Genomic DNA, 24,040 nt, shown 5'->3' with positions numbered 1-24,040 from the left:
TTCTTTGATATACCTTTTCTTACATACATTAGATATACATTTGACATATCTAGTTTCAAACAATTCAAGTAGTATTTTCAGTTTTTTGCAGCTAGCAGACAAAATATACTCAAGCAAATTGCCCACATTAAAGAAATGCTTCAAACCTGTTCCGTTTTATAAAACGTAAGCATACTTAAAAGATTTTTCAAACAATATATTAGCTAACTAAAATGAAACAAATGATTAAAAAATTTGAGCTTCCAATATACTTATCAGAAGCAACTGATAAAACTAAAAAGAGCGGATATCGCATACAGATTTAAAAAAGAAGGACAGTAACATAGATATCAAGCAAATTCTCAAAATGCGCAAGGAAAATAAATAAGTTAATCAAACAAGATCCATTCTTTAATTGTAGATGTTAGAAGCATACGATTTTGGAATACGGACAGTTAACGTGGGTGCCTCCATGTCCTCCGTCTCGTTTCCTTTGCGTAAAGAAAGCGCATGATCAAATTCATTAACAACAAGGGCCCATTCAACTAATGCACGGCTGGTATAGACTAACCTTTTGCCGTTTACTGAAACACCTTTGATGCTTGACAAGGGGCAGCTTATATGATTGCTGTTGTACAGCAACATCTTCGACTGGACAGGAAGAACTCCATGTGATGAGCGCTCTAAGAGAGCGTCATATTTTTCCTTGTTTTTCCCGAGGGAAGAAAGAGGTTGGGATGGAGAGAACTTGAAAACAAACCGGTATTTCAATGTAGATTTTAACATTGAATCAGGATTATCTACCAAATCAGTAAACACATATGAATTCGAAGCAGAAAGAGTATGATGATAAGCAATTTCAGTTTCAGCAGGGAGACCAGATACATTTTTAAAAAGCGACCCAAAAGCTTTTTTCAAACCACTCGAAAAGCTATTTGAAATTGAGACGACATCAGTGACTAATGCTTGAATTGTGCCATCATCTTGTTTATAATTGGAAAGCTCAAATTCGGTACTCTCCGAATTACCATAATTTTGATAATGATTACAAACAATGGTTAACCGCCTCATTGGAACAGGTTCACTGGGTTTTGTGATAGGAGATGCCCTACCGTTTACGAGACATTCTTCGTGGTAAAGAGCTTGGGCTGTGAAATAATGCTTTAAAAGGTTTTTTACACGTAAAGTAACTGTACCTTTAAATTGGAATTCTTCCATATCATCAAGCTTTAAGAATCTCCAACATACAAGGCGCTGAAAATAAGCTCTCACAAGAGGCGACCAATGAAGAAACAATTCCTGGAAAGTATTTTCTTCTAGTAACCATTGCAACGTTACCAATTCTTTAGATTTTATATCTAAATATGGCCAGACAGCATAAATGAAAGTTATACTACGAACAATGGACATATTGTGGGAAGTTGATATTAATCTTTTGGCAACTGAAATCCAAAAAGAAAAATCAAAACGGTGTGAGAAATCGTTAAATACCCCGAAACACTGTTCAACAAGAGAACACAGCAAGAAACAAGATTGAAGATTAAAAGCAGGGGTGTTTTTGGCAACATTAATTAAAACTTGCTCTAAAACGGCTAATAAACGCATCTGCTCTTGTCTGCAATCCCCAATCTTTTTAAAAGCATCTTTAATATGTCCGACAAACTGTTGAAGAGTCGATAAAGTCGTGGCAGTTACAGGCATCTTAGGATTGTATTCTTCCATTGATGGATTTACTTCTGGTAAAGTCTTACATGGAAACTGCTCATGTCCTGTAGGTAACATTAATGGCTTTTTGTCGCTAATATGTATAACCGAAATGGTTAATTCAAGAAGATAAGCATGTAAGCATATGTAACCTGGAGCGAAATATATGACATTATCAGGTAATTCGAAAGAGAATTGCAAAGCTAAAAAAGAATGATAGCATGATAAAAACTCGAAAAAGAATCCACCTGTAGAAGACTTAAAGCGACGCATCCATGCTCGTGTGAATTCAATAGGCTGCCTATTGTAACCTATAGTAAAAGGCGTTGAAGTTCGTTTTGGGTAATACGGATGCATAGTCGAGGAAAATTGGTCAGTAAAAAATGGCGCAAGATACTTATGTGAAATAATCATTATTTTTTCGTCGAAGGATGAGCCCAAAGCATCAATGTACTTTTTCTTTACATCTAATGCGCTCAAGAAATGGTCGGCAAAAAGTGGAAGTTGAAAAAAGGAGAGAACCAAGATACTCGCACAAAATGTCGTTAATGAATACGGCAAGGACTTTTGAGAAAGCAGATGAACTACAAATGTCAATGTATCGTAAAGTATTAATTGGTGTTCCAAGTACAATAAAGCAGAGTGTTCCACTTTGTTCCAACAATGATGCTTGGCGATAGCAAGTATGGCCTTTGTATATGTGATACGTTCTGAAGTAGAAATATTAGATTGTAAACGTCGAAGAATGGATACCCACCAGTTATACAAAGAATGCCTAAGTTTATCCAATTCCGGTTCGGAAACGTTTTTAGTGGTTAAAGAAGCCAAATGTGGTAATAAAAACCCTCTTATAAGAACTACCTTATCAGAATCCTGCTGATTAATAAAATTGATGAATTGCTCGGATAAAGGACACTTTATTGGAGAAACCAGTGGCTCCGAAAGACGTAAGGTAGATTGGACGGCCTTATTTATTAAGCTAGAAGGCGCTATCTCCTCCGCATTAAGGCGTAGGCTTTGAGAAGACAACTGAGAAAAAGGAGAGGTAGAACGAGAAGAGGAATCAGAAGATGATGATGAGGGTGATTCGTTGTAAGGCTCATTTAAGATTGTTGAGGAATGGCTTACTAAAGTGTTTTCATATTTACCATAATCATCTGTAATCGAAAATGGTTCAAAGTTCGAATCAAGGTCGTCAGCTACAAGCACATTGGTTGTATCGACGGGATCATGTTCCTGAATACATTTTACCACAACAGGATAGTTTTTTGTTTGGGAACCCGAATGCTCTTCCTCTTTAAAGGAGGCTGTATTGGGAGGACCCATAATAGCGGCAAGGATCTCATATCGTGATTGAAAGTCACCCATTCAGAATTTCAGAAATGAAGCTAAATGTAAAGAAAAGAATAAGTGTGAAATGCAAATAAAAAGAATATAATTAATCCCTAGATTAAAACCAAATTAATTAACATGAGCCGTGCAATCACCACTAATAAAGAAATGAAGATTTAAAGGACAAGCTATGCAAATGCCAGAAAAAAATGTACCAAATATGCTAAAAGATGCTCAAAAGTTTTTCCTACAGTAGAGAAATTTTGACTTTTTTAATTTTTTAAAAACTTTATCGATAAAAGACAGAGAAATCGGTAACCAAAAGATTCGCGGTTAAAAAAACAAGAAAAATACTTCCGAGTTTAGAATACTTGTATTCTAAAAGAATGAAAAGTAAACAAGTAGAAGATATCTTTAAATTAAATATATGAAATCCGCAATGTAAATTAGCATCCCCAACACTTTCGTTCACACCCAGTGTAGATGCTTGGTTAAGGCTGAGTTTCCGAACCCACCAGCTTGAGGGTATACGGCTACATATGACATATATTTCAGTAGACAAACATAATAAAACCAATAATTAAAATTGTTTTTTTAAGCTAAATGAAAAGACATTTGAAATTTTAAGCTGTATTGTCTTACAGCTTCAACTCAGTGTTCATACAATGCCAATCTCCTTTTGGTAGTTAGTACCCAACAATCGCCTAAACCAAATAGAACCCGCCAACTTACCAAACAAAACGGAATATAAGGACAGAGAATAACTATATGCAACGGATTATAAATAACTGATATTGAGTTTTCTTTTAGATCAAATATTTCAAGTTTAATGTTGGGGAATCGCGAATGATAAAGTTAAGCAATACAATAGGTCAGTATGCGTTTTCGATTGAATGATTCATTCTCCGGAAAGAGTTGGACCATAGATAATGTACAATGGACTCCCCAAAATCTTGTAGCTTGGATTATGGAGCTCAATATTGGACTTAGTGATGAAGCAAAACTATTATTGCCGAACGGAATGTCTTTGAATGAAACCGTACTAAATAGTGAAAGTGATGTGGTTATTTACGTACTAGATCAAAACTTGTTGACTTTCACCTACGATGGTGATAAAATTCCTTCTATTCCTTCTCTGAAAGGACAACCAATATCTAATGTACTTACTGGGATTATAGCTGATTCTTCTTCAGATCAATGGAAAGATAAAATCAGCAAGTGTCTTTCATTATTATCTGATATTTTAGAGTCTTCTTCAAAGATTCATAATCAATTAAGCGTATGCCATGATGAGTATTCTACTAGTATTGTTTCTCCAGAAGTTGCAATGAATTATTTACAAAGAAGACAATCTGGTATGAAAGATTTACTTTTCGTTTTCTACGAAAGACTAGATCGAGTATCTGTGTCTGATTTACTTCATGATTTCCTCGCTCTACCAACTGGTTCTTTACCCATTACTCCTCTTAAAATACTTTCAACAAATTGGACTAAATTGGACTCCTGGTTAAACTCCATTTCAGCTCGTTATGCTGAAGCTCAAAAACGAGTCCAACAGTGCATTGGCGCCGCAAATAGTATTATCGTTTCCCCATTCAAGGAAGTTCCTTCAATCAAGGAAGGAGATGATGCTTATTATCATCTACGTTCCGTCGCTCAGGATGCAGCCAATATATTGCAAGAGATCCTTAAAATAGAGTCAACTTCAACTACTTCTCAAATCAAACCAAAATGTAATTACGAAACCGAAATTACTGATTGCATGGAAAAACTTCAAAGTAATCTGTCGGAATTAAAAAGTTCTAGAAAGTCATCACTAATATCTTTGAAATCTTTTTGGCTTTCCTTTTATAAGGTTTCTCTTAGATATGATGCATTGTACGAATATCTTCGACAAATAGCAGAAGAGCTTGACAGAAGCAAATTCGTTCTTTCTCAGTCTCGAAACATTTTTTCGCTATATATCGACATTTTAATGGAGGCACTGAGGAGGACTGAATGGCAGGAATCATACAATGTAAGCCATGATAGTTCTCTTCCTTTAGACCAGGAGAAGGAGCTTTCTCTTAGGAAGTCTTGGCTCAGTCATTTCTCTAATTTGCTTTTTAATCATGGCCAGCTAAAGTACTTACCAGTTTTAACTCGTGACGAAATTTCTAATTATTTACTCAATATTCAAGCACATCCGAATTACCAAACTTTTCATCAAATGCTAAGCAATCGGCTCTCAGAATATTTGGGCTTTCCTGGAAGTCCTCGAGAAGCCGTTTCCAATACGGTTCAAGCGAACAATTCATTACATGAAAAATTGGCAATGTATCAAAATCGTTGCAATAATTTAGAGGCAATGTTAAGCCATCAAAACGGCTTTAATTATAACATTAACAATGATGGTTTATCTCCAAATGCTCCACATCCACCCATCAATGAGCAGTCTAATTCTTCTCAGCCATTTTACCGTGTTTCCCCTAGTATTGTGCCTCTAAACGTAATTCGTAAATTAACTAATCGCAAAACTTCTTTTACCGACAGCCACATATTACGACTTCAAGATGAGGTTAATCAATTACGCAACGAATTAGATTTGGTAAATAAAAGAAATGAGGACTTATTAATTGAGCTTCAAGGGAAGGAAGAAAAGATCCAATACCTCGAAACTGAAAATGAGGAAGTGCTACAAAAATACGAAAATTTACAGGAGGAACTTTCATCAACACGGAAACTGCTTACGAAAAATGAAGCGGCAGTTGCAGAACAGCAATCAAACGAGGAGATGCATTCTAATGAACCGAACATATTAAACCTTTACTCCGTATTTGAGGGCAAAGTTGATAGCTTGCAAGAACTTTATAATGCTTTCAAGCTTCAACTCACGAGTTTGAAGCAAAAGGGCGAATACGCTACTCTTGCAAAAGATGCCGAAGCAGTACAACATATTATTGAAGAGAGAGATTATGCTCTTGCAGAGAAAGCTGATTTACTCAAACTTTCCGAGAATCGAAAAGAACAATGTAAGATATTAACTCAGAAACTTTATACCATTGTATTCCGGTGTAATGAGTTACAGTCTGTTCTTCGGGAATGCGTTACTCAGCCTGGATTTGATTCAGATAACGAAAGAGATGGCCATGCATCGATTCCAGATCGCCAAATTGAATTTAATTCCAAAGATTTACAGTATCTTTATTGGATGGATGGGGAGGATGCTGATAGGAATTTCCAGGAATTTTTGAACAGAATGAGTTCTTTAGATTTTGACTCTTTCCATAACTTTGTTGTCAGTGTTTTGACTCAAGCACATAATCATGAACTTCGTTGGAAACGTGAATTTCAATCTAACAGGGACAAGGCGCTGAAAGCTATTTTGGACTCTCAAAGTAAAGTCTCATTAAGGAATTTCAAACAAGGATCCTTGGTCTTGTTTTTGCCTACTCGACGTACCGCCGGTAACAAAAAGGTGTGGGCGGCTTTTAATGTTAACGCTCCTCATTATTATTTGAACACTCAACCGCATTTGAAACTTGAAAGCCGCGACTGGATGTTAGGAAGGGTAACTTCCATTGAAGATCGTACTGCTGATGATTCGACGGATAAATGGCTTCGCCTGCCTTCAGGTACAATATGGCATTTAGTGGAAGCTATCGATGAAAGATTTTAAATCATTATGTGACCTAGCTTATACCTTCACTTGCTTTTTCTTTGCTTGTATTTGTGGGACTGATTCTATATGACAGACATTTGGTATTATCATACTTCTATTTTTTCAGGTTTTGATCTGTTATGGCATTATTTACTGAAATTTGTTTTTTGGTCTCGCCTAGTAAGGTATCCGACGTAAATTAACGACTACTATTGCTGTAGCGTGTCTCTCGTCTTGTAACATGATAAATTTTTAATGAACTTTTAATCTATTCGTATATTATTTAATATGTAGAACGCAATCGCTCGCAATAAAAGTGATTTGCAAATATTATTTATCACACCGAACAACGCACTGGTGGTAAGGAGTACCTTATGTAAATTGCTTTGTGTAGTGTGTCCCATCAAAGTACAACCTGGAATTATGATTCCCTCAAAAAATATCCAAAAGATCAAGTTGGTTACGTTCGATGCTTTTGGAACAATCCTTCATTTAAGTAAACCTGTTCCAATTGTGTACAGCGAAGTCGCTCAGAAGTATGGAGTTCATGCAACTATTGATGAAATTGAACACAATAGTAATAAAGGTTAGCTTTTGGTTTCTATTTATCTAATAATTTAGCATTCAAGGATTTCAGTGAAAAGCATAAGAATCATGGAAAAAAGTCAGGATTAAATCCTCATGACTGGTGGATCAAAGTATGTGTCTGAATTTCATTGAGATTTGTGTTTTGTAAAGAATTGAATCTCTTGATTTCTAAAAAACCTTTACATGCTAACAATTTTAGGTTATCGAACATTCTTTTCCAACTCCTGTTCCTGCAGAAATGGCTGAAGAGCTATGGAGTTACTTTTCCAAAAAGACGGGTTACACGATTCATCCTCTTCTGATTGATTTCCTTAAGAGAAATAAAGAAGAGAGGAAATACATTATTGGTATTATTTCAAACACAGACGAAAGAATTCGTACAGTGCTTGAAGATTACGGCATAGATCATCTAATAGATATATATGCGTTTTCGTACGACGTTGGATTTGAAAAACCAAGCAGGGAAATATTTGATTATGCTATGGAAAAGGCTGTTAAACTTCTTGGACAGGAGATTCAACCAGAAGAATGTATGCACCTAGGGGATGATTTAATAAAAGATGTTTCAGCAGCAAGAAACATCCAATGGAATGCTGAATACTGTGACATAAAAACCAATTTCCTGAAATATTTTGAACAGAAGTAAAATAAACGCAGTCAGGTTTACCGCGTATCCAACATTCATATCTGGACCCCTTCTTCAAGGACCTAATGTGACAATAAAGGTTTCACATTTGAAATGATAATTTTTTCTTATAAATGAATATTTCGTCAGAATTCTAATAAATGTATAAATTGATTATATTTTCAACAAAGCTCTGTTGTTCCTTTGTGTACTAGCTTTTGACATTGAAGAAAAATTATATTTATGTGATCCTTTTAATTTTTTAGAGATTGATCTATTGTTGTTTTCATTATACAAGGGCGCAAATAAGTAAACAATGAATATTCCGAAAAGACATGAACATGAAATGGCTAATGCATATGCATGCTAACGAAAATTTAAAAAATGAAGAATATGCCGATAAACGCAATAGCAATCCTTTTTATTTTCTAATTTGAATGACCATTCTAGTCGCGTTATTCCAAGTCTAGCATCCATGCTACGAGAATAATCGTTAGACCAACAATCTAGGGCTCAGTTATGCATTTGCTGTTTTTACGGGTTCAAAATCTATACAGAGTAGCTCACAAAATTCTTTTCTTTAATGGAGTGTATACTCTATTCATAAATATTGAAATTCGAAGAACTGACGCAAACCGAGCAAATTCGATAAAGCATTTATTTAGCTAAAGGGATTTATGCTTTTAAATTATCTAAATTTTATTTAACAATTAGTACTGGCTCTATATTTAATATTTTTAAGACATTTACATATTCACCATTATTCCCTCGAAATGCCAATATGCTGATATAAAGAAATATTTATTACGCTGCACTAGCTATAGTAAGATAAAAGTTGCTTTCTCACATGTATGCCTGCGTTTATAGTCATTCCCTTAAAAAGCAATTATTCTAAACCTTTTATGAAAAATATATTTTGAAGTGCAGTTGAAGCTGGTAGAAGTTGATTTTACTTATTAGCTTATTAGAACTATTACAAGTTACGCTAAATATGTTTTTTTCATAATCCATACTACGCTACATCAGACAAGAGGCGCTTACAGCGGTCGAATGTATCCTTAAGAAGTTCACATTATGCAAATAAACAGCAAATCACAAAATTACTTTAACGAGGGAACTGAAATATATAATGAAACCTTAGTAAAATGTGACTGTCAATGGTGCAAGCTATAAAATCAGCAACTTGTTTATTCTAATATTTGCAATAGTTGTGCGGAAAGCACTTGTGTTCTTAGCAACTGTTTGTTTTATATTTTAGAAACGCTTTTTTAAAAGTAATAATGAGCATTTGATAAAAACACTGGTGCTAATTCATTTCAGTGTCGAATGATTAAATGTATGAATTTTTATCAATCTGTCAATCCCCTGAGATTTTCATTGAAGAGAATATTCATCGAATTATGACGGCATAAAGATACGAATTAAAAGATTAGACTAATGTTCGTTTTTATAAGATGTTAATTTTCAAAAATTTATAGTCGGTACACAAATGAAAAAACTAAAAATTTTGTTTTTTAAAAACCATGAGTAATTAAAAGTGAAGTGTTTAAGCTTTTTATAAAGTTTATTTTGCGTATTAGTAAAGAGGGATCAGGGTTTTCTGTAGTCGGATGTGTATAGCTTCAAAATAGTAATAAGCGGCACGCATACAGCGATTAATGAAGATAGTTTAGTACTAGGAAAAACATTCCATGCGTATTCTTGTAACATCCATAAGCCAATTACTATCGGAGCAGGAAAACTAGCTTGATAGCATAGATATGGTGAATACCAAGCAAACCATGCATAAAATTGATAATGCAGGGATCTTGCACATAATATACCAATCAAATTGGATGTTGCTAATGCAGTAAAGATAAAATTAGGAGTTGCGAGTTGGAGTTTTGGTAAAGGCTTCAAGGTCAGCATGGAGTTTACCATTGCAAATGGTGTTGCTCTGCTCAGTTTATTCCAGTGTTTGCAGGTAAATGCAACTAGCAAAGCAACATGAAGAAAAAGTATTGATGTGGAAAATGATGTAGACTCAAAAATGCTGCGTGGAATGAATCTCCAGTTTACTGTCCACTTATAATCGAATGCTCTGCCAAAATCAAAGGCTTGAGTCCAATACGACCAAAAATAGGCAAGGAAGGGAATAGAAAATAAAATTTGTACAATTATAATAACAAAAATATGCATCCAGGTCTTTTTGGGCCCCAAGATTTGGAGCAAAAGAACTAAATAAGCTGGGACATAAAGCAAGGAGGACATCTTGACAGAACAAGCGACACTTAGTAGAATTGAAGCTCTAACCCACTTTTTTTTGCATGAAGACAAAATAAAAAGGGAAGAGAATAAACTGTTGAATCCATCGTTAAATAAACGTAAGATAAATATACTGTGTAGACGTTTTGAAAGTATAAGCAAAACATATATATAAAAAGGAGCGCGGACAATTTTAAACAAATACCCTACAATAGCCGTTGTAATCCAGTATACAAAGGCAAAAATGTATTGCGCCCTTACAATGTTGGTCCCTCCATCAGTAAGGTAGTACAAAAGGGTGTACAAAAATACGTGCCCTCCAGGGTAGACCAGAGGGCCTGTACATCCGACAAGAGATTTATAATCTCTTTCTCCTAATAGAAATGAATTCACCTGCTCCATGTAAGCAATCCAGTCTATCTCCGTGTAGGGAACTTTGGAAATAATAGCAAAGACAAAAGGAATTTCCAACAGAAGGAGCCTTGAAGGATGTAACCAGCCATAGGAACCAAGATCAAATAATACCCGAAAAGGATTAAAAGAATTTCTTGTCTCAACTGAAGACATTGGTTAACTTTTGATAAAATACGAGACTTTAGCAAATAATGTAGACAGATCCCAGGTTTTTAAGAGTAACGCTTATTATAGACAATGGAAAATTGGTAGAGTTCTTTCACATAGAAAGGAACTCCTTTTTGTTTAAGAAAAATTGTGTTTTTAATGAAACTCGTTAGACGAACAATGTATGTTAGGATGTAAGTGTTAAGAACATGTCGACGGAGCGTAATCATTACTGTGATTTTACTCCATAAATGTGAAATTTGATTGTTATAAAACAATACTTAACGAGAATATTAAAGATTTTATTCTAATAGAATACAAAAATATGTTTGCTACTCAGATCAACATAAATATTCGTTGGGTTAATTGTATAATGTTATAAATAAAGAGTAGCATGTATTTGAGCATGTAATCAAAAAGGATATTTATTCATCCAAATGGTATCATTCCAAATTGGTATACACTCTCCAATGTCTATCTTAGAAGGATAGGAGAATAATGTAGAACAGAGTCACGAACGCCTAACCAAAAAGTCGTATTAAATATTACAAATGCTCAAGGCGGTCGCAAATTAGCTAGCTTGTCTGAAAAATGCCCATGACTAGATTACTACGCCTGGTCGATGGCACATTACTATTATTGCGATAATTGTACGCAAATCGCCGTTCTGCAACTTCAGTAGAAAAGATGCTAGGACAAAAATACTTTTCCCAATAAATTACAACGGTGCATACACAAAGAAAAGCAAAACATTTATTTTTGTTAAATAAAAATATTTTGTATTACAAGTTCATAACAACTAACTATCAGATTGCGTAAATTAGAGGTTCGCCTTAATAGAAGCCTCTAATTTAGCAGGATTAGCACCTACGATTTCTTCAATCTTCTCACCATTCTTGTAAAGGAAGAAAGAGGGCATAGCGTGAACGCCAGCTTCAGCTGCAATTTCACTTAATTGATCGACATCAACCTTGATGAAAGTGGCATCAGAGTAAGTGTTGGAAAATTGCTCAAACTTAGGAGCAATGGCCTTGCAAGGTCCACACCAAGTAGCAAAGAAGTCGACAACGACAAGCTTGTCTTGGCAAACAATAGATTTAAATTCAGAAGAGTCGGAGACTTGTTTCACCATGTTGTATATAAATGAAATGGGAAATTAAGTTAAAAATATATACTCAAATAAAGAAAAAATCGATTTAACGAGTAAACAGAAGTAAACCTGAAAAATTCAAAAGACGTTGACTTCAGGAGTGCAAATGAACTTTGTCTCTAGTATACTTATACGATGGTGCGACGTGCCCGTTTATATATTATTGAGAAAATGTGTAATTTATAAGTTCGCTTATTCTAGTAGAAAGATCGAGAGCGTACATTGTGCAATCACCGACGATGAGGTAATGAGCTACAATAACGAGGATATGGTGCCATTCTCTGCCATCAACCTACCAATTCGTTTCCTAATTTTCTATAACGCATTTCGGAGTAATACTTCATGGAATTACAACGAATCACAAATCGGAAACCTGACAATTAGTAAACAAAGCTAAAGAAGCCATCTTGTTGTTATGTCAGCTTGTTAATCGTGGATTCTCGACAAACATGAGATTATAAGCAATTAAAGCATCAAAATAATAAGTATGTAAATGTAAAGATTTTCTTTTTTTTTGGTAAGCTGAAAGATTATGCGTGCTCTTTTCTTTGCTGTACACGATCTAGTTAGTGGAGTCGAAGTAATGTTAAGAAAATTTTGTTATAACAACTGAGGTACTGATATGAAATTACAAATTAAAAGACATACAAAAATGTAAAATAGTGAGGCGATATTCCTACTGTTAACAAAATCCATTTTACATATAAATGGCGGTAGAAATTGGAAAAGGAGTATAAATATGCAGTTTATAACAGTGTCACATATACTTGAAATTCTGAAATCAAAAAAAAGTTAATCGCCAGTCAAATAATTCTTTGCGGTAGCTGAACTTTCGTTAGAACGATGAACGATATTTTAATTTATGTTTTTTCCATGCTACTTCCTCTAGAAACGGTGTATTGAACCATCGCTTTATATCAAATTCACGTTATGGCGAAATAGTACAATGCAGTTTTCAGCTTGAGAGGGTAACCTTTTACATACGCATCCACAGTCACTTTTTCTACAGCTACTTTGGCTTTAACAAAGTAGAAAGTTACATTTTTTTTTTTTTAATCAACGGCAATTATAGGGATGGTGAAGAAATTTTTTTTTTTGAAATTTTTTTACGCTCTTTCGAAGCATTCACATTTTAGACATCCAGAAGCTATTGAGCAGCAATATGTATTAAAGAATTCGAAAGTACCGTAAAATGAATTTTCTTTCTTCTTTCTTTTACCTTATATACCGGCAGTCTTTTTCATCACTGCAGTACTGATATTCACATTTCAAGTAGCAACCGTGCTTCGTTACTTTATGAGAATGCACGGCAATTCAGGCTTGGACCTAAATACTTGTATTCCCAACTTGTACCGAGCACAAGCATCAGAACTCATTTCCTACAAAGGATCATCTTAAAAATGACAGACGTTCAACTTCAAAATATCGTTACCACCTTTGGTATCTCCATGATGCTCTTAATCATCCTTTACCATTACCTTTCACGTCCTCAAGCATAAAAGAAAGAGAGATTCATGTCTGTTTGTCTAACTTACCTTTATAGCTGCACTCTTCGTCTACGTTTTTTAAATTAGTCACTCTTTCAATTAAGGGAAGTTACCTTTGGTATTGTTGTGAAATGGAATTTGTACCTGCATATCAAAATGATTATATTACGAAACAAAATATGTCTTATTATTTGTTCCGTTAAATATTGGATACACTTGTATTACTTTTTTCTTATTTTCCTATCTCTTTTTCCTTCCTTCCCTATTTTCTACATGCTGGCCAAATAACTTTTATCATCTACTGTTGCTTGTACTAAAGTGCAACATAAAATAATAATACATCTTTAAAGTTCGTCTCTTCTCAAACCCCGACTAAATATTAATACAAATTATCTTTTTTTTTAATAAATGTTATTTTACACAATCAATAAGAATCGCGGTATCCTGACGGCACGCTTTTCTTAGTATAGAAAAGGTATAAGAGTCCACCGAAAGTCCAAACTTTGTTCTTTGTTCTTGACCGTACAAGCATAAGAAGAAGAGATTGCTACCATATTGCAAAGTACCCATCCCAAGACTAGCCATATTAACCAGTGTTGGGCAATCAGTGCTATTCCAGTATAAACAATGATTTCTCCAAGGTAATGGGGGCCAGTTATCCATTTAAAACATCCTTTTTTTAGGACTAGATATTGCGAATGATTTTTTTGAGCAATCAAATGTTCATGACTTGCATTCTGCCAAATGCTGCCTATTGCGTAAATCCCCAAACCAACAAATTGCATGCTTGACATTGTATTTTCATAACTTCTTCTACCGCACAAAAGCAATGCAAGGAATGTATGTGTGTAAAACAGGTATCCCAATAAATAATGACCAGCAAGCATTTTCGAACCGCTTTTGCGAAAACGTAGATTCTCATATAATCTACGCAGCGTGTGAATTTCATAAATTAGTAGGAGTACTTGTAGCTTTTTACTGTACATCAAGTCCTCTTTGATATTTTTAAATATAGGAATAGGAAAATTGGTATTTAGGATAAAAAATGTAAACAATGGATTCAAGAGGGAAATAAACGCGTAAAAATGCCAAAACCACCGTTTAGGTACTTCAAGCTTGGTAGCAATTAGAGGAGGCTTTAACCCAAAATTATCATGACCTCCGTATTTCATTAACCAGCTTAGACTAGGCGCGTTTTTTAAAATACTAACAAACAGAGTTGTGCTCGTAAAATATGCAGCTACCTCAGTCAAGAGTAACGAATACCAGTTATTAAGCAGTTGCATTATACAATGCGGTGTCCTTTGTCGGATAAAAGATATATGTACTTTGTAAGTCAAAGTTGAATAGAACAAAGAATGTGATAGTTTTATGAAAGAATCAGCCTATTTTAATCATCCTCTGAGTATCAAGTTCTTTAATTATAATTGAATTTAGAATAGTACAAGTTTACCTAGGATGTGTTACAAACCTCTACGAACTGCTCGGAAATTTAGATACTTATGCTGATAAAAATTTAGAAGTCTCATACCTTCAAAGGGGAGATTTAAATTAAATGGTTAGAAAAGTAAATTAAATAGAAACAAAAACTCTTAAATGGGGTTTTTATCGTCATTTATGTATAAGCTTGCATATTGCGATAACTTGAAGAAGGTACAATTTGCTCAATACACACTCTTACCACGTTCACCCACCAAGTGTTGTCAGTCTTAATAGTCCCTTCGTTTTCATTTCGTCACATAAATCTTAGCTTCAAATGTCAAATAGTGATTTAGAATTAAGTGTATGTTTTATTTCCACCGGTTAACCACGAGAAATCTAACCAAGTCAGAATGCTGCATCCCCTCCACCCGTTGAATTAGATAACTCACAAGTCGACGAAATTATCAATAATGTGCGTTGTGTTGCTATTCCTTGGCAGGGATATCAAAGATCTGGTTCTTTAGAGGAAAACGAACTTCAAGAAATTGAGAATCTCACAGGCAAACCATTATCGGCTTATGTGAAAACAGCCGAAGAGGTAAGTCTTTATTCTCTCACCATTAATGACTATTCATTAACTTTTTTAAAAAGGATACCACTGCTTATTCCAATCTCTTTTTGAAATTGCTCTCTATGAAAGACACTCCTGACGTCGTAAACTTCGCCCTTGTTAAACTCGCAGACACTTTACTTAGTAAGGAATATTACCTTTATACATTGATCGTGAATCACTAATTTTTTAAGACTCAAATAAATTTTTAAGTGCCTTTGGTCCTGCTTTCTACGACTTTCTCGAAAAGGATGAAAGGTAAGTCATTTATACATTGTTGAAAGCTTTGATAGTCTTGATAGTGGATGTTTGTCTTTTGAAATTACCTTTTAATTATTTCATCCCTTTATGTTGACAAATCGAATTTTTTTGCGGTTTTAAAGCAATTCTAACCACTTAGCTATATAAATTATTTAGATGATGACTCGAAACTTTTGTTTGCCAGAGTATTCGCTTTATGTTCTTCTTCTTCACCGTGCTCCGTTGCTAAAGCGTTTACTCTTTTTTTGGAATATCTTGGCAAATTAATGCAGTCCCTCAATCCTCTTACTAGACTTTTTGCTGTACAATGCCTTAACGGCGTACTTACATTGAAGGCTCATCGCTATGCATTGTGGGCTGAAAACACTTGCTCTTTTCGTTTGGCTGAATTGTTGCGTAATTCCATCGGGGATACTCAGCTTCAATATTATTCATTATTTTGTTTTTGGCAACTAACATTTGAGTCCCATATTGCTCAGGATATCAATAAAAGATTTGATTTAATTAAGTTACTCGTACAAATCATTCGATCTGATACAAAGACCAAAGTATATCGTCTTGTCCTCGCTATATTGGTGAACTTAATTGATAAAGCACCTAAAGATACTATTTCCACAATGTTACTCGAACACGTTGATAAAGCGGTACAATTGCTTCAGAAGCGTAAATGGGCTGATGAGGACATAACGAATTATTTGGATTTTATTACTTCCACACTTGATGAGAGTTCAAAGCATCTTTCAACTTTCGACATGTATAAATCTGAACTCGACACTGGAATCTTGCACTGGTCACCGTCTCATCGATCGGAGGATTTTTGGCATCAGAATGCCAAGAGGCTTAATGAGGATAACTATGCCCTTTTGAAAAAGTTATTTCACATTGTACAATATAATGAAGACAATACTTCACTAGCCGTCGCTTGCCATGATCTGGGTGCCTATATTCGATCTTATCCTGAAGGTAGAAGTCTGATTATAAAATATGGTGCTAAACAACGTATAATGGACTTGATGAGTCACCCTGATCCTGAAGTTCGATTTGAGGCACTTTCTACTGTACAGCTTTTGATGACAGAGGTTTGGTAAGTATTCACATTTGAAGGAAAATTCAATAACGATTACTAACACTTATACAGGAAGGATTAATAAGCGATTAACACGATATCTTTCTTGTCAAAGAATAGATGCTATGAATGTTTTCAAAATTGCACACTGCCAATATTTGCTTAATTTAGTTTATTTTTATTATTTTTTTATTTCATACGCGTAGGCAGTTTAAGATATAAAGCGACTTTTAGATAATAAATAAACTCAAAGTGAAAGTAAATATTTAAAAGTTTCCTAAGTAAAATTACTTTATAAGCGGTTTTAACTATTTACGAGGGGGAACTCCTAATACCCAACCTAGCCCATTCGTTAATTTTGAAGTAACCTTCTGAGTTAGGTTTTCGTCGCTGACGGAAGGGTCCTCATTTAAGGATAATGAACTATTTAAATTTCCCTCATATAATACTTGGTTTTCAGGATCATCGCTCATTAAATCAGCTGCTTTTGACCATTCTTCGTCAAAGTTTGCATCTTCTAAATCCTCGTAATCTTTAATTTTTTTGGATGAATGGAATTCAACATCCGTCGTATTAAGATTCTCTTCCAAAACTTTACTATTGGATTGAAAATCTGTCCAATACGAAACTACTTCATCTAATTTTTGCCGCGGTGCATTTGCTATAGCAATCTGTAACATGTCCAGACGAATAACCTTCGCATTTGGATGATTGGAAGGAAACTTTCCAATTTTATAAGCGATTTCATACAAGAAAAATTTCACATCTTCACTGGCTTCAGCCAATGTCATTAACCGGTCTTCAACTATCTGTTTGGCGTACTCGATGTCATCTTTTTCTAATGATACATCTATTGTTAACGTTATCATATGCTCAGTAATTCGACGAAGTTCAGTGAATACTTGGCTATAGTCAAAATCACCAGCTGCTTTATGAAGCTCAATATCGAGAGCTAGTATATCATCGTATAGAGTATACGCAGAAGGGTTTTGTGAAAAGATAGTTTTGATTAATTTATCGGGATTTAAGTTAGCTTCCACTAGACTTGGTGATAACGGTTTTCCTGGTTCCAATATGAGCTTAAATGGTTGAATTAGACTGCAAGCATTTACAAGAGAATTCAGGCGACGTCGCAAATCAATGGTAGGTTCACAATCAACAAAAACGTCCAAAACTTTACAAGCAAGAGCAAGTTTACCACGATTTTTATTCATATTAGAAGCAGCTCGAAAATTTTCATAAAAGCTTGTCTTCAGACAATCGATCAAAACCTTTGGTTCAATATCCTTCAGACCTATTTCGTTTCTCATTTGCTTCAATGCCAAGAAGCTTTTTTCCTGAAGCATCTGTTTCAAAAATACAACGGAAATCGCATCTTCCGAGATATTCAAAAAAAATAAGGATAATTGTTTAAATCTTTCGATATAAGAGTATAAGTCATGCCAATCTTTATAATCCGGAGATTGGATAGTACCCAACGCGTTTAACAGTACATTTTCTAGATATTTTATCTGTGAATCAAAATTCGAACAAGAGATTGACACACTTGTTTTAAAGGTTGGTGCAGGTACTTTCAATTGAGTTAATAAAGCAATAGCTTTGGTAATTTCCATCAAGAGACTCGTTGATAAACTCGAAGGCGTAGTCAAATCATTTTGCAATGATAACAAGCCGTCCGCTGAGAAATCATGAGGTTTCTTCAGTAAGTCGCCAAAATTAACGTCGCTGAAGTTCAATTTATTCTGGATTGCTTCAGTTATATCACGAGCTAAACTAACCGAATATAAACTGGAATCGTCAGATATGTAACAAGAAGCAAGAGCAACCTTCGCAAGTTTTAAAAAAAGCTTTGGTTCAATAGTGTTCCAGTTTAAAACCAACGTATGTACGACTGCTAGCCCATCGGTTTTCACAAGTTGCAGTAATTTTTTCCAAACAAAATCCCAGTTTTCTGATATCAAATTCGGATCATTTGATGAATTATTAATAAAAACTGTTATTATTTCGTCCATAATGAAAACACAATTTTTTGAGTCAAGGACCGGAAAAGCCAAAGAGATAACATCGCGTATGGTAGCTGCTTCCATTTCCTCTAAATTAATGGGTACAGCAGCAAATTGTGAAAGCTTATGAAAAACAGTAAACGTCCCGCTATTCCATTGTTGAATCTCTGCAGGAGCTTGTGAATTTTTGGTCAATTGATATGCCAAATCTACCAAATCTGTTTCTTCAACTATTTTTTTAGAGAAAAGAGAATAGAACTCTGCCTCATCTTTCAATGATGGAAGTTTGCAATTCCATAGTTTCATATTAGTAAGTCGAAGTTGACATAACTCTTCATCTGGTAAAACAATAGGCTCTATATCATTCACAGAAGCTTTTATATTACCATAGTGTGAATCAATATCTATATATGGTATGTAGCATTCTGGATCCGTCGTTTCAGGAAGGAATCGAAGTAAAAGTGAAAGCCAATTGCCTTTAGTGTAATCCAGTAACTTGTAAACAAATTTAGCTTCAGGTAATTTCTTATTAATTATTAGAGATATTAAAAGGTACAATTTTTGTGATTCAGTTAATGAAAATAACCATTTGGACTCCAATTTGTCTTCATTCATAATATGAGCTTGGAAAGAAGGTAAGAGTCAGGGTAAACATTACTTACCATGGGATGAGGTGATAGTAGGTCAAGTTTCCTTAACTAAGATATTTTTAGTTTAGCATTATTGAACTTAATAATAGCTTGTTAGTAGGAATTATTAAGATACATTAGGAAGTTTTTACCGTTATTTACATATCTCAATAAACTCATGATTTTTTTATGCTTTCCTACAAATATTAATATTTTCAAGCGGCGTCAATAAAGTCTTTTAATATACAAAACGCAGTCTAGTTATTCAAAACATCAGCAAATCACGAATACAGCATAAATTATATATCAGAATTATTTACGAGAAGTTGTACTCATGCTCTATATAATCTTTACAATAAGCTCTGCTAAATCTTTGTAATAAATTGATTAATTTTTTTAATAATCAGAGAAAATGATACTCTATATGCTAGGAAATACTAATAAATAATAAAAAATCAAGTGAAGTTGATTAATAAATAATATCCGACGTCTCAGTACGGCATAACTTAAGCCATAAAGATCAAAATAGATTTAAATTTTGATATTTTTTAAAGAAAAAAATTCCGGATTTTCTAGAACCAGTAAAGAGGAAGCTTTATAAAAATGTGAATTTTTGAAAAAATTGAAAAACGAATATTGTCAAAAACTAAATAAGCCAGATCGTCGTTTTCCGAAAGGATACACTACCAATGCAGACGCAAATAGGCCAACAGAAATTCCGATAGCAATTTGAACCATAACCAAACCGAATTTTAAAGAATTAACATCCAAAGTAGAAGAACTTGAGGTGTTGTAAGTATTGTTCGTTAAAGAAGTAGCAACTTCAATGCCAGAAGAAATACCACCTTGAGCAGCCAAACCAGAGGGGACTTGAACAAATATAGCAGGCAATACAGCAGCGAACGCAACTCCTCGACCTAAACGTGAATATATATTACCCAAACAACCAATCGCAAAAGAACCAATTGCATTCGCAATCGGATTTGATCCGAAATGCTTGGCGGTGAAATAATTAACGACATAGCCTGCACAAGATATGAAAATCGAAACAGGCCATTGAGAGGGCCTTGCCTGATTTACAATTAAAAGACACAAAGTAAACAAGGGAACAAACAAAATTTTCCATTTATCATCCATTTGAGTAGATACCGGACATGAAGTTGAGTCAGTGGCATTATGATCCATCCAACCATAAAGAGCTGCCCCAATTGATATACCGAAACTCAAAAATAAAGAATAAATGATGGCATAAAACATTCGAACTCCTCCTGCCACAATATTTTTACTTTGTAGCTCCAGCGAACCACAAAGTACGATATAACCTGGAAGAATTAACACAATCGCGCCCTCCGCAAGCGCAGAAAAACAGAATCGACGACCACCAGAATACCGAATGCTACCAAAAGCTCTACTTAGAAAAGATGTAATAATTGAGCCAGTCACCTCAAAAAGACTATTATACATGGTTGAACGAGGAGCGATATAGTGCTGAAGAATCCCTACGAGGCAACCTAATATAAATGCAATAGGCAAATCAATCCATCCGCCTTGAAAAGACATCGGCAGAATAGTGGCACTAGCAAAACCATAAAAAACAACAAGTATCCAAGTTCTAAAATAAGGAGGAGATTTAAAAATTTCATCTAAACCTCTAATTGCCTCCTCAACACCCATACGGTCGTGCAAAACAGCTTTATATATGTCATGGACCAACTTCAAACGCCCAAGATCAATTGTTTGATTTACACGAACAATGTGCATATCAGAAGTATGAGTGTTAACATCACCAAATGACACTATCATACATCCAGGAATGTACAAAAATTGTCCCTCTATTTCGAGAACCTTTGCTGCAGAAGCCATATGTTCTTCTAAACGATGACTAGGAGCACCATATACCATTAAAGCACGGCATAGTTTTAAAATATATTTTTGGCGTTGTAAAATGTCAGCCAAATGAATAGTGATTTTATATTCTTCGTTCAAACCAGAATTCTTCCTACTGTGATGGTGAAAATTAAATTTTCTACCACGAGAATGACCTGTTTTAGAGAATTGAGGAATTTCCTCCGTAGACTGCAAGCCAGAAGCAGGCGCCATAAAAGTCTGATTTGATGCGTGCAAAAGGTCTGTAAGTGAATTACTAGAAGCAGTCCTTTTAGCGTGTTTTTGCCATTTTGTAGGATCAGTGTGCTTCAAAGAAATCCTACTGGATGTAACTGTATTAGAATTTGTATACAACTTCAGCAAATTTGACAATACGCCGCCACGATAAGAAGCCTTAGGATTAGCAAATGGATCAGATTCATCTATATTGTCATCTTGTTCGTTATCTTTAACATCTTCTCCTTCATCATTAGCGGCCTTCAAAGCGTTTAGCCTCATATGCTCTAATCGAGCTGCCGTGTGAGCAGCAACAAGCTTGTACGCTTCTGTTGTAGTAGAGGGTAGTTCATTAGTTGATTCGACATTAGACATTTTTTCCGGATCGCTCTGTAAATTTTTAGCAGCGATCATAGGTGCTGAGTAGCTTCTATCCAGAGTAGGCCTACGCATTGGTAAGCTATTGACGGAATTTGAACTACTTTGGGTTTTATAGCTAGCTGCATAGCTTTCAACGTCTGTATTCCTAGCATCCAATAGGCCTACTTTTGATGCGGTAGGACTTGGAACAGCCGGCATGTTTACTAAATATTGATCCATGGAAGTTATAGAGCCTCTTTTGCGAAAAGCAGCAGGAGAAGGCGCCCTATGAACAGGAAGAACCTGTGGTCCATCATCATCCTCTGTATCTTCATCATCTTCTTCTATTAAAAATGTAGGGGTCTGAAACGAAGTGGAACTCGGAAAAGATGTTTGTAAGGGAGAGAGGTAAGGTCGTCTATCGGTATTGAAACGCACTCTACGATTTCCGTCCATTGTTTTTTATTTTTCTAAAAAATAACTTTTCTTTTCTAAAATGATAATAAAATTTGAAGATATTCGTGTCGCTGATGTTAATCGCAACAATCAACACACGCCCATAAAAAATCTAATTTACTTCATTCAATGAATCATCACAAATATGATCAATTGTTTTAAAATAATTTAAAACAATTGCAATTCACTAGTTGAAGCACTACAGTTTTCAATTGACACTCCTAAGTGGGTTTATGCTAGGTGGTTAGTGAACACTTTACGCCTCTATACCAAAAATTCCACGTGGTTCGCCTTAATGTCGTTCGTGTCTAGAGCCAGCTTTAGGGAGTAATCAGTATTTTATATTTATTCTTTTAAAATTCTCCGGCCGTATAATAAAAAATTGATGGTTTCTGATGCTGTCGGCGGCGACGCAAATTCATTAAATATGAAATATATTTACTGCCCAGCTTTAAAAAAAAATATACAACTTAAACGACAAAGCTTCCCTCACTTTATTCTGCCACTTATCTATATTAAAAATGTATTTACTTATTACTTTAATTAGTTTTTACAAATGACCATTAAACTCTGTCAACATAATATCCTGTTTCTACAGGATACAGTCATTTATTTAATGAATAATCATCGGTAGTTACTAGCATTATAGCATTCATGCCACGAATCTCAGACCGTGAAATAAAATACTATATAAAAAGATTATAAGCAGCATTAAGCCAGTAATTTTCGTTAGTATTATTTGGTTTTATTCAAATAAGCCGATGATAATAGAATGTCACGAAAAGCGAGATTCATGGAAACAGAAAGTTTTAACTCGGTGCCCCGAAAAATAAAATAATTAACCAACATCAACAACTCGTCTCTGGAAAATGCATTTAAAAATGTTGTTTTCAAGTCAGTTTCATAAAATCTTTTTCTTGCTTTAGCAAGACTTTTGATATGTAAAGGTTCTAAGTCAAGATGAAGAAAAATCTGTAAATTGTTTATTATATTCAAATTCTCCAGCACATACTTATTGTAAAAGTCATCTGTAAGGCTCATCGTGCTAGCTTTAGAATACTGATAAAACAAAATCCTTAAAGCTGCCATAGGAGGAAGGATTGCCATATCCAAGAACTTTTGAATTAGGAAAGAGGGGTAAGGAATCAATAAATTTCGTGGACTTTTAAATTTTGATAAGATATACTGCTGGTCCTTTTCAAATTTCATATTTTCTCTTCGAGAAAATGACCACGAGATGTCTCCTAATGTCTCAGCAGTCATAGGATAAGGCACGAATGAAAGAAGGTGTCTATTCCTTTTAAAAGGATGCAACAAAGACGATTTTGAAAATTCCAAAAGATTTGCATTCGTGATCCCATGTTTTGTAAGAATATCAGTTATTTTTTCGATAACTGGGTATGGTTGGTTTACTAAAAGTAAACATGCACTCGGAGAGCTTTTAATTTCAGGAATTAGTTTATGAATTGAGTCGACAGTTAGATTCCATTTGGTAGATACTATAAAGGTCACTCCCTTGTATCCAGTATATTCTTGAACTTTAAAAATGCTATGTGCATTTTCGGGATATTTAGTAATACATTTAACGCCCTTTAAAAATTCATTTTTCAGTTTCGTCTTTAAAAGTTGTATTGCTGAGTTTTTGATGTTATGAGTACCCTAGGTTTTAGTAGTTAGAGAAAGAAAGAGAAAAATAATGATATGTAATATTCATTCAAAAAGCTAACCTACAATAAATAGACTCATACGTCTAAATGAGTTGTTTCGACCGTCCGAATTTTGCTTTTATTAAGTCCAGTAGAATAATCGCTGTAGACGTA

General features: G+C 34.6%; 12 protein-coding genes, 10 long non-coding RNA genes and 1 other non-coding gene across 23 annotated transcripts; 14 read left to right on the top strand and 9 right to left on the bottom strand.

Annotated features, from left to right (window-relative positions):
* Nucleotides 1–105: 105 nt before the first annotated feature.
* ahk1 lies at nt 106–3,514 on the bottom strand. Its single transcript, NM_001019285.3, has one exon. The coding sequence runs from the start codon at nt 3,049–3,051 to the stop codon at nt 391–393; it is 2,661 nt and encodes an 886-aa protein (NP_593856.1). The 5' UTR covers nt 3,052–3,514; the 3' UTR covers nt 106–390.
* Nucleotides 2,686–3,070, top strand: SPOM_SPNCRNA.3177. The gene has a single exon (NR_192544.1). It is a non-coding gene; the product is annotated as a non-coding RNA (long non-coding RNA).
* A 118-nt stretch (nt 3,515–3,632) lies between the features above and the next one.
* Nucleotides 3,633–3,909, bottom strand: SPOM_SPNCRNA.3176. Its single transcript, NR_192543.1, has one exon. It is a non-coding gene; the product is annotated as a non-coding RNA (long non-coding RNA).
* Nucleotides 3,711–6,814, top strand: atg11 (autophagy associated protein kinase regulator Atg11). Its single transcript, NM_001019284.3, has one exon. The coding sequence runs from the start codon at nt 3,893–3,895 to the stop codon at nt 6,671–6,673; it is 2,781 nt and encodes a 926-aa protein (NP_593855.1). The 5' UTR covers nt 3,711–3,892; the 3' UTR covers nt 6,674–6,814.
* Nucleotides 6,815–7,059: 245 nt separating this feature from the next.
* Nucleotides 7,060–8,627, top strand: SPOM_SPAC7D4.05 (hydrolase). The gene is made up of 3 exons (NM_001019283.3): nt 7,060–7,241; nt 7,277–7,353; nt 7,443–8,627. Exons 1-3 carry the CDS (start codon nt 7,079–7,081, stop codon nt 7,887–7,889), a joined length of 687 nt encoding a protein of 228 aa, NP_593854.2. The 5' UTR covers nt 7,060–7,078; the 3' UTR covers nt 7,890–8,627.
* Nucleotides 8,628–8,979: 352 nt separating this feature from the next.
* On the bottom strand, nt 8,980–10,862 carry alg3 (dolichol-P-Man-dependent alpha(1-3) mannosyltransferase Alg3). The gene has a single exon (NM_001019282.3). It carries the CDS (start codon nt 10,677–10,679, stop codon nt 9,459–9,461), a length of 1,221 nt encoding a protein of 406 aa, NP_593853.1. The 5' UTR covers nt 10,680–10,862; the 3' UTR covers nt 8,980–9,458.
* On the top strand, nt 9,191–9,274 carry snoR02. Its single transcript, NR_197120.1, has one exon. It is a non-coding gene; the product is annotated as a small nucleolar RNA snoR02 (small nucleolar RNA).
* On the top strand, nt 9,660–10,205 carry SPOM_SPNCRNA.3175. Its single transcript, NR_192542.1, has one exon. It is a non-coding gene; the product is annotated as a non-coding RNA (long non-coding RNA).
* SPOM_SPNCRNA.3174 lies at nt 10,459–10,885 on the top strand. The gene has a single exon (NR_192541.1). It is a non-coding gene; the product is annotated as a non-coding RNA (long non-coding RNA).
* Nucleotides 10,886–11,406: 521 nt separating this feature from the next.
* trx1 (cytosolic thioredoxin Trx1) lies at nt 11,407–11,949 on the bottom strand. The gene has a single exon (NM_001019281.3). It carries the CDS (start codon nt 11,803–11,805, stop codon nt 11,494–11,496), a length of 312 nt encoding a protein of 103 aa, NP_593852.1. The 5' UTR covers nt 11,806–11,949; the 3' UTR covers nt 11,407–11,493.
* SPOM_SPAC7D4.08 (uncharacterized protein) lies at nt 11,930–13,211 on the top strand (the record flags this gene model as incomplete). The annotated part of the gene is made up of 1 exon (NM_001019280.2): nt 11,930–13,211. The coding sequence occupies one exon, from the start codon at nt 11,930–11,932 to the stop codon at nt 12,218–12,220; it is 291 nt and encodes a 96-aa protein (NP_593851.1). The 3' UTR covers nt 12,221–13,211.
* Nucleotides 13,178–13,322, top strand: ost4 (oligosaccharyltransferase subunit Ost4; the record flags this gene model as incomplete). The annotated part of the gene is made up of 1 exon (NM_001019279.2): nt 13,178–13,322. The coding sequence occupies exon 1, from the start codon at nt 13,224–13,226 to the stop codon at nt 13,320–13,322; it is 99 nt and encodes a 32-aa protein (NP_593850.1). The 5' UTR covers nt 13,178–13,223.
* Nucleotides 13,323–13,676: 354 nt separating this feature from the next.
* dfg10 (steroid dehydrogenase) lies at nt 13,677–14,784 on the bottom strand. Its single transcript, NM_001356071.2, has one exon. It carries the CDS (start codon nt 14,594–14,596, stop codon nt 13,772–13,774), a length of 825 nt encoding a protein of 274 aa, NP_001342871.1. The 5' UTR covers nt 14,597–14,784; the 3' UTR covers nt 13,677–13,771.
* Nucleotides 14,550–14,842, top strand: SPOM_SPNCRNA.3173. The gene has a single exon (NR_192540.1). It is a non-coding gene; the product is annotated as a non-coding RNA (long non-coding RNA).
* On the bottom strand, nt 14,842–15,565 carry SPOM_SPNCRNA.842. The gene has a single exon (NR_151224.1). It is a non-coding gene; the product is annotated as a non-coding RNA, possible alternative UTR (long non-coding RNA).
* On the top strand, nt 14,973–16,967 carry vma13 (V-type ATPase V1 subunit H; the record flags this gene model as incomplete). Its single annotated transcript, NM_001019277.3, has 6 exons — nt 14,973–15,093; nt 15,142–15,330; nt 15,384–15,486; nt 15,537–15,600; nt 15,743–16,687; nt 16,943–16,967. Exons 1-6 carry the CDS (start codon nt 15,067–15,069, stop codon nt 16,965–16,967), a joined length of 1,353 nt encoding a protein of 450 aa, NP_593848.1. The 5' UTR covers nt 14,973–15,066.
* sec39 (secretory pathway protein Sec39) lies at nt 16,829–19,298 on the bottom strand. The gene has a single exon (NM_001019276.3). It carries the CDS (start codon nt 19,285–19,287, stop codon nt 16,978–16,980), a length of 2,310 nt encoding a protein of 769 aa, NP_593847.1. The 5' UTR covers nt 19,288–19,298; the 3' UTR covers nt 16,829–16,977.
* On the top strand, nt 18,196–19,118 carry SPOM_SPNCRNA.3172. The gene has a single exon (NR_192539.1). It is a non-coding gene; the product is annotated as a non-coding RNA (long non-coding RNA).
* Nucleotides 19,299–19,666: 368 nt separating the features above from the next.
* Nucleotides 19,667–22,455, bottom strand: SPOM_SPAC7D4.12C (uncharacterized protein). The gene has a single exon (NM_001019275.3). The coding sequence runs from the start codon at nt 22,218–22,220 to the stop codon at nt 19,941–19,943; it is 2,280 nt and encodes a 759-aa protein (NP_593846.1). The 5' UTR covers nt 22,221–22,455; the 3' UTR covers nt 19,667–19,940.
* SPOM_SPNCRNA.3171 lies at nt 19,863–22,199 on the top strand. Its single transcript, NR_192538.1, has one exon. It is a non-coding gene; the product is annotated as a non-coding RNA (long non-coding RNA).
* SPOM_SPNCRNA.3170 lies at nt 22,444–23,084 on the top strand. Its single transcript, NR_192537.1, has one exon. It is a non-coding gene; the product is annotated as a non-coding RNA (long non-coding RNA).
* SPOM_SPAC7D4.13C (uncharacterized protein) lies at nt 22,789–23,966 on the bottom strand (the record flags this gene model as incomplete). Its single annotated transcript, NM_001019274.3, has 2 exons — nt 22,789–23,879; nt 23,952–23,966. The coding sequence occupies 2 exons, from the start codon at nt 23,964–23,966 to the stop codon at nt 22,956–22,958; spliced, it is 939 nt and encodes a 312-aa protein (NP_593845.1). The 3' UTR covers nt 22,789–22,955.
* SPOM_SPNCRNA.3169 lies at nt 23,191–23,755 on the top strand. The gene has a single exon (NR_192536.1). It is a non-coding gene; the product is annotated as a non-coding RNA (long non-coding RNA).
* Nucleotides 23,967–24,040: the final 74 nt, after the last annotated feature.

The sequence above is a fragment of the Schizosaccharomyces pombe genome, assembly GCF_000002945.2.
Source record: "Schizosaccharomyces pombe strain 972h- genome assembly, chromosome: I".
NCBI classification, from domain to species: Eukaryota; Fungi; Ascomycota; class Schizosaccharomycetes; order Schizosaccharomycetales; family Schizosaccharomycetaceae; genus Schizosaccharomyces; species Schizosaccharomyces pombe.
This window is presented reverse-complemented; position numbering and strand designations above follow the sequence as displayed.